We start from the raw sequence: 8,597 nt of genomic DNA, 5'->3' as shown, positions 1-8,597 counted from the left end.
TGTCTGTCTCTTCTCTTCCTCTACCCTCTCCTGTCTGTCTCTTCTCCTCTACCCTCCCTCTCCTGTCTCTCTTGGTGCCTCTTGCTCTATTTCTGTAATGTTAGGTTTATTTCCATCTGTTCTGACTCTTGAATGACGTGACATGTGATTTGGCTTTGACTGTACAGCTCAATCATTGTCAATTTAGACAACATATTATAACAAGTGTGTGTGCGTGTGAGTGTGTGTGTGTGTGCGTGCGTGCGTGAGTGTGTGTGTGTGTGCATGCGTGCGTGTGTGTGCGTGTGTGTGTGTGCGTGCGCGTGCGCATGTGCGTGTGTGTGTGTGTGTGTGCGTGTGTGTGAACTCCGGGCCTGAGCACCAATGTGACAGTGACAGATTTATGAGTGTGTTGGCAGAGGTCTCAAGGTTGTCCTCAGCTGGCCTCGTGCGGGACACTGGGCCCGACGTCACTATAGACACTATCAATTCACATCACATCACATGCCTCCCACAAGCACTTTTACCATATACACTCTAGTATGGTGTTACCATATACACTCTAGTATGTTGTTACCATATACACTCTAGTATGGTGTTACCATATACACTCTAGTATGGTGTTACCATATACACTCTAGTATGGTGTTACCATATACACTCTAGTATGGTGTTACCATATACACTCTAGTATGGTGTTACCATATACACTCTAGTATGTTGTTACCATATACACTCTAGTATGGTGTTACCATATACACTCTAGTATGGTGTTACCATATATACTCTAGTATGTTGTTACCATATACACTCTAGTATGGTGTTACCATATATACTCTAGTATGTTGTTACCATATACACTCTAGTATGGTGTTACCATATACACTCTAGTATGGTGTTACTTTTACCATATACACTCTAGTATGGTGTTACCATATACACTCTAGTATGGTGTTACCATATACACTCTAGTATGGTGTTACCATATACACTCTAGTATGGTGTTACCATATACACTCTAGTATGGTGTTACCATATACACTCTAGTATGGTGTTACCATATACACTCTAGTATGGTGTTACCATATACACTCTAGTATGGTGTTACCATATACACTCTAGTATGGTGTTACCATATACACTCTAGTATGTGTTACCATATACACTCTAGTGTGTTACCATATACTCTAGTATACACTCTAGTATGGTGTTACCATATACACTCTAGTATGGTGTTACCATATACACTCTAGTATGGTGTTACCATATACACTCTAGTATGGTGTTACCATATACACTCTAGTATGGTGTTACCATATACACTCTAGTATGGTGTTACCATATACACTCTAGTATGGTGTTACCATATACACTCTAGTATGGTGTTACCATATACACCCAAGAATGTGAAATGTCAGAATAATAGTAGAGTGATTTATTTCAACTTTGATTTATTTCATCTCATTCCCAGTGGGTCAGAAGTTTACATACACTAAATTAGTATTTGGAAGCATTGCCTTTAAATTGTTTAACTTGGGTCAAACGTTTCGGGTAGCCTTCCACAAGCTTCCCACAGTAAGTTGGGTGAATTTTGGCCCGTTCCTCCTGACAGAGCTGGTGGAACTGAGTCAGGTTTGCAGGCCCTCGTTGCTCGCACATGCTTTTTCAGTTCTGCCCACACATTTTCTTTATGATTGAGGTCAGGGCTTTGATGGCCACTCCAATACCTTGACTTTGTTGTCCTTAAGCCATTTTGCCACAACTTTGGAAGTATGCTTGGGGTCATTGTCCATTTGGAAGACCCATTTGCAAACAAGCTTTTACTTCCTGACTGATGTCTTGAGATGTTGCTTCAATATACCCACATAATTTTCCATCCATTTTGTGAAGTGCACCAGTCCTTCCTGCAGTAAAGCACCCCCACAACATGATGCTGCCACCCCCGTGCTTCACAGTTGGGATGGTGTTCTTCGGCTTGCAAGCCTCCCCCTTTTTCCTCCTAACATAACGATGGTCATTATGGCCAAACAGTTCTATTTTTGTTTCATCAGAGCAGAGGACATTTCTCCAAAAAGTATGATCTTTGTCCCCATGTGCAGTTGCAAACCGTAGTCTGGCTTTTTTATGGCGGTTTTGGAGCAGTGGCTTCTTCCTTGCTGAGCGCCTTTCAGGTTATGTCGATATAGGACTCGTTTTACTGTGGATATAGATACTTTTGTACCTGTTTCCTCCAGCATCTTCACAAGGTCCTTTGCTGTTGTTCTGTGGTTGATTTGCACTTTTCACACCAAAGTACATTCATCTCTAGGAGACAGAACTCGTCTCTTTCCTGAGCGGTATGACGGCTGCGTGGTCCCATGGTGTTTATACTTGCATACTATTGTTTGTACAGATGAAAGTGGTACCTTCAGGCGTTTGGAAATTGCTCCCAAAGATGAACCAGACTTGTGGAGGTCTACAATTTTTTTCCCGAGTTCTTGGCTGATTTCTTTTGATTTTCCCATGATGTCAAGCAAAGAGGCACTGAGTTTGAAGGTAGGCCTTTATAATACATCCACAGGTACACCTCCAATTGACTCAAATGATGTCAATTAGCCTATAAGAAGCTTCTAAAGGCAGTCAACTTAGTGTATGTAAACTTCTGACCCACTGGAATTACAGTGTCCCTCCATGTAGCAACGTTTTAACTGACTCAAAATGGTTTCTACTTTAGTTTAGTATCTCTTTGCCTGACTCTCTCTCCCTCACCCCTCCACCCCCTCCCTCCCTCCCTCCCTCCCTCCCTCCCTCCCTCCCTCCCTCCCTCCCTCTCCTCCTTCCCCCAATCCCCCTCCACCCCCTCTCTCCCTCCCCCTCCCTCCCCCTCCTCCAGCGTTACGTGGACGGTGGTATCAGTGATAATCTGCCTCAGTATGAGCTGAAGAACACCATCACTGTGTCTCCGTTCTCTGGAGAGAGTGACATCTGCCCTAGAGACCGATCCACCAACATGCATGAACTACGATTCACCAACACCTCTATCCAGTTTACACTCACCAACCTCTACAGAGTGTCCAGAGCTCTGTTTCCCCCTGAGCCACAGGTACACACACACACACACACACACACACATAGACACACACACACATCTCTACAGAGTGTCCAGAACTCTGTTTCCCCCTGAGCCACAGGTACTGTAGTAACTTACATTTATTCATATATACATGCATTTACATAATGTACTAATGATATGATAATATATGTATTTACATAATGTAATAGTAATAATATAATATGCTAATTTACATAATGTAATACTACTACTACGATACTATTTTCATTTACATAATGTGCTAATGGTATGATAATATATGCTCATTTACATAATGTAATAATATGCTCATTTACATAATGTAATAATATGCTCATTTACATAATGTAAATATGATAATATATGCCATTCATCAGCCATTTTCATCCAAAGCGACAGTACATTGTGTGTTTGTTTTAGTATGTGTGGTGTGATCCGAGCGAATTGAAACCACAAGCTTGGCATTGCTACCACCACACATTCTTACCAACCCGAGCCGCACATTCTTACCAACCCGAGCCTCACATTCTTACCAACCCGAGCCACACATTCTTACCAACCCGAGCCGCACATTCTTACCAACCCGAGCCGCACATTCTTACCAACCCGAGCCTCACATTCTTACCAACCCGAGCCGCACATTCTTACCAACCCGAGCCACACATTCTTACCAACCCGAGCCTCACATTCTTACCAACCCGAGCCGCACATTCTTACCAACCCGAGCCACACATTCTTACCAACCCGAGCCACACAGGACATGCTGTTTTTACAAGGTGTCCTACGGAGACACACTCTCTGAATGAGGATATTTACTGTGTTTCTTTGTTTCAGGTTATGAAGACCATGTGTAAACAGGGATATAAAGATGCCCTTCACTTCCTGAAGAAGAACGGTAAGAGACCTTTCTTAGGTCTTTGTATTTAATGCTTTAGTATAGACTGATGACCAACCAGACAGACTGATGACCAACCAGACAAACCGATGACCAACCAGACAGACTGATGACCAACCAGACAGACTGATGACCAACCAGACAAACCGATGACCAACCAGACAGACCGATGACCAACCAGACAGACTGATGACCAACCAGACAGACTGATGACCAACCAGACAGACCGGTGACCAACCAGACAGACCGGTGACCAACCAGACAGACCGGTGACCAACCAGACAGACCGGTGACCAACCAGACAGACCGGTGACAGACCGGTGACCAACCAGACAGACCGGTGACCAACCAGACAGACCGGTGACCAACCAGACAGACCGGCGACCAACCAGACAGACCGGCGACCAACCAGACAGACCGGCGACCAACCAGACAGACCGACGACCAACCAGACAGACCGACGACCAACCAGACAGACCGATGACCAACCAGACAGACCGACGACCAACCAGACAGACCGACGACCAACCAGACAGACCGACGACCAACCAGAGAGACCGACGACCAACCAGAGAGACCGACGACCAACCAGAGAGACCGACGACCAACCAGAGAGACCGACGACCAACCAGAGAGACCGACGACCAACCAGAGAGACCCACGACCAACCAGAGAGACCCACGACCAACCAGACAGACCCACGACCAACCAGACAGACTGCAGGTTCTTAACTGTGCTGTTTGTTGATGTATCAGGACTACTGAATCATCCAGGACCCCACAGACCTCTGATAGCTGACGGTGAGGATGACGAAGATGACATCATGAACGAGGATGATGATGATGAGGAAGAGCATGAGGAGCATCATGTAGAGAACGAGATCAGACCCAGCGAGGATGGGGTAGTGGTAAACCCCTCCCAATCCTCCATTGAGGATCACATCTTTGAACATCTGCCACCCAGACTACACAAAGGTAAGACTAAAGAACAGCAAGTTAATCCCAGTGAGCAGAATTGGTTGAAAAGATGTCTTTTCAAATAAAAATACATATTTTCAACATCTTTTACTTGCTAAATAAGGGGTATGAATCGTTGCCCATACATTTTAGAGGCCTACCTCAAGACCCATCTCCAGAACATAGTCTCAGAAAGGCACGAGACAACTGACAAATATCCAATCAACGAGACTGGACTTGAGAAAGGCCTTGTAAGTAAGCCTCGTTTGAGCCAGAACGGCCCATAGGGCAGGAGTCTATCTCCTGTTACTGTAGTGAGACAGCTTGATGAACCAGGACACTAGTCTAGACAGCTTGATGTACCAGGACACCCCATGGACAGGACACTAGTCTGTCTCCTGTTTCTGTAGTGAGACAGCTTGATGTACAGTACACCCCCTGGACAGGACACTAGTCTGTCTCCTGTTTCTGTAGTGAGACAGCTTGATGTACCAGGACACCCCATGGACAGGACACTAGTCTATCTCCTGTTTCTGTAGTGAGACAGCTTGGTGTACAGTACACCCCCTGGACAGGACACTAGTCCATCTCCTGTTTCTGTAGTGAGACAGTAGATGTATAAGTAGAAAGGCCTTGTGCTGAACAACTATATCCCCATGTAGCTCCAACGGATCCAGTGTGTGGTGCTGCTGACCTTTGGTACAGTGTGTTCTGCCCTGTATTCAGGAAATGTTTGAGTGAGGGAGTGTCTCTCTTCTCTCTGCTGCTATCTGTAGGCAGAGTAAAGAACAGCATCTGCTAAATAAAAGCTATGTGTTGTTCCCCATGCCTCCCTCTGTATCTCCCTCTGTATCTCTCTCTGTCACTCTCTATTCTTCTCTCAGTATCTCTCTCTGTCACTCTCTCTTCTTCTCTCAGTATCTCCCTCTGTATCTCCCTCTGTCACTCTCTATTCTTCTCTCAGTATCTCTCTCTGTCACTCTCTCTTATTCTCTCAGTATCTCTCTCTGTCACTCTCTATTCTTCTCTCAGTATCTCTCTGTCACTCTCTATTCTTCTCTCAGTATCTCTCTGTCACTCTCTCTTATTCTCTCAGTATCTCTCTGTCACTCTCTCTTATTCTCTCAGTATCTCTCTCTGTCACTCTCTTTTCTCTCAGTATCTCTCTCTGTCACTCTCTTTTCTCTCAGTATCTCTCTCTGTCACTCTCTTTTCTCTCAGTATCTCTCTCTGTCACTCTCTATTCTTCTCTCAGTATCTCTCTCTGTCACTCTCTGTCACTCTCTATTCTTCTCTCAGTATCTCTCTCTGTCACTCTCTTTTCTCTCAGTATCTCTCTCTGTCACTCTCTTTTCTCTCAGTATCTCTCTCTGTCACTCTCTATTCTTCTCTCAGTATCTCTCTCTGTCACTCTCTGTCACTCTCTATTCTTCTCTCAGTATCTCTCTCTGTCACTCTCTGTCACTCTCTATTCTTCTCTCTGTATCTCCCTCTGTCACTCTGTCACTCTCTATTCTTCTCTCAGTATCTCTCTCTGTCACTCTCTATTCTTCTCTCAGTATCTCTCTCTGTCACTCTCTATTCTTCTCTCAGTATCTCCCTCTGTCACTCTCTGTCACTCTCTATTCTTCTCTCAGTATCGCTCTCTGTCACTCTCTCTATTCTTCTCTCTGTATCTCCCTCTGTCACTCTCTATTCTTCTCTCAGTATCTCTCTCTGTCACTCTCTATTCTTCTCTCAGTATCTCACTCTGTCACTCTCTGTCACTCTCTATTCTTCTCTCAGTATCTCTCTCTGTCACTCTCTATTCTTCTCTCAGTATCTCTCTCTGTCACTCTCTATTCTTCTCTCAGTATCTCTCTCTGTCACTCTCTATTCTTCTCTCAGTATCTCTCTCTGTCACTCTCTTCTTCTCTCAGTATCTCTCTCTTCTCTCAGTATCTCCCTCTGTAGCTCTCTCTTCTTGTCTCTGTAGTTCTCTAATCTTCTCTCTGTAACTCATGTATTAAGGTAATGTTTTCAGTGAGTGAATTGTTCTCTATCCTCTCTCTGTAACTCATATATTTAGGTAATATATTTAGTCAGTGATGTGTTCTCTCTGTCACTCTCTCTCTCTGTCACTCTCTCTCTCTGTCACTCTCTCTCTCTGTCTCTCTCTCTCTCTCTCTCTGTAGCTCTGGTTGAAGCCTGCAAGGAGAGATACAGTCTGGTCCAGTCGCTAAGCAACCTGCTGCCAGTCAGGATGGTGACGGCTATGATGCTTCCCTATACGCTTCCCCTGGAGTCTGCTCTGTCCATGACTGTTAGGTAGGACTAGTCCCTATACCCTTCCCCTGGAGTCTGCTCTGTCTATGACTGTTAGGTAGGACTAGACCCTATACCCTGGAGTCTGCTCTGTCCATGACTGTTAGGTAGGACTAGACCCTATACCCTGGAGTCTGCTCTGTCCATGACTGTTAGGTAGGACTAGACCCTATACCCTGGAGTCTGCTCTGTCCATGACTGTTAGGTAGGACTAGACCCTATACCCTCCCCTTGGAGTCTGCTCTGTCCATGACTGTTAGGTAGGACTAGACCCTTTACCCTCCCCTTGGAGTCTGCTCTGTCTATGACTGTTAGGTAGGACTAGACCCTATACCCTCCCCTTGGAGTCTGCTCTGTTCATGACTGTTAGGTAGGACTAGACCATATACCCTCCCATTGGAGTCTGCTCTGTCCATGACTGTTAGGTAGGACTAGACCCTATACCCTCCGCTTGGAGTCTGCTCTGTCCATGACTGTTAGGTAGGACTAGACCCTATACCCTCCCCTTGGAGTCTGCTCTGTCCATGACTGTTAGGTAGGACTAGACCCTATAGCCTCCCCAGGAGTCTGCTCTGTCTATGACTGTTAGGTAGGACTAGACCCTATACCCTCCCCTGGAGTCTGCTCGGTCTGTGACTGTTAGGTAGGACTAGACCCTGGAGTCTGCTCTGTCCATGACTGTTAGGTAGGACTAGACCCTATACCCTCCCCTGGAGTCTGCTCTGTCCATGACTGTTAGGTAAGACTAGACCCTATACCCTTCCCATGGAGTCTGCTCTGTCTATGACTGTTAGGTAGGACTAGACCCTATACCCTCCCCTTGGAGTCTGCTCTGTCCATGACTGTTAGGTAGGACTAGACCCTAGACCCTGGAGTCTGCTCTGTCCATGACTTTTAGGTAGGACTAGACCCTAGACCCTGGAGTCTGCTCTATCCATGACTGTTAGGTAAGACAAAGCTCTCTGCTCGTGTCGTTACAAACACACAGGACTACAAACACACAGGACTACAAACACACAGGACTACAAACACACAGGACTACAAACACACAGGACTACAAACACACAGGACTACAAACACACAGGACTACAAACACACTGGACTACAAACACACTGGACTACAAACAGGGATATAGTCAAGGCCCGATGGCTCTGTAGCCGCAGTGAACCGCTTACTCCTGTGTTGGGTCGGACCTGTTATAGTTCTGTACATGTAGCTGTGCACTTTCTCTATCTAGGCCTGTGTAGCAAGATAACTCTGTTTCAAATCTTCTGGACTTCCCACTTTCCCCTCAAAGATAAATATTCCATTGACTGGGTCAGGTTTATCATGTGACCAGTGACTGGGTCAGGTTTATCATGTGACCAGTGACTGGGTCAGGGTCATCATGTG

General features: G+C 45.6%; 1 protein-coding gene across 3 annotated transcripts in view; it reads left to right on the top strand.

Annotated features, from left to right (window-relative positions):
- Positions 1–8,597, top strand: part of LOC115125484 (patatin-like phospholipase domain-containing protein 2) — a 36,927-nt gene that overhangs the window by 15,560 nt on the left and 12,770 nt on the right. For all 3 annotated transcript variants that reach the window (XR_010464652.1, XR_010464653.1, XM_065022201.1), the window contains exons 4-7: positions 2,852–3,061; positions 3,884–3,944; positions 4,700–4,918; positions 7,075–7,207. Coding sequence is in view for 1 of the 3 variants with exons in the window: in XM_065022201.1 (XP_064878273.1) it covers positions 2,852–3,061; positions 3,884–3,944; positions 4,700–4,918; positions 7,075–7,207 (623 nt within the window). In the remaining 2 variants the exon portion in view is untranslated. The remainder of the gene's footprint in view (positions 1–2,851; positions 3,062–3,883; positions 3,945–4,699; positions 4,919–7,074; positions 7,208–8,597) is intronic.

Source organism: Oncorhynchus nerka, linkage group LG9a (genome assembly GCF_034236695.1).
Source record: "Oncorhynchus nerka isolate Pitt River linkage group LG9a, Oner_Uvic_2.0, whole genome shotgun sequence".
Taxonomy (NCBI): Eukaryota; Metazoa; Chordata; class Actinopteri; order Salmoniformes; family Salmonidae; genus Oncorhynchus; species Oncorhynchus nerka.
Note: the sequence above shows the minus strand (reverse complement) of the source record. Positions and strands in the feature narration are given on the sequence as shown.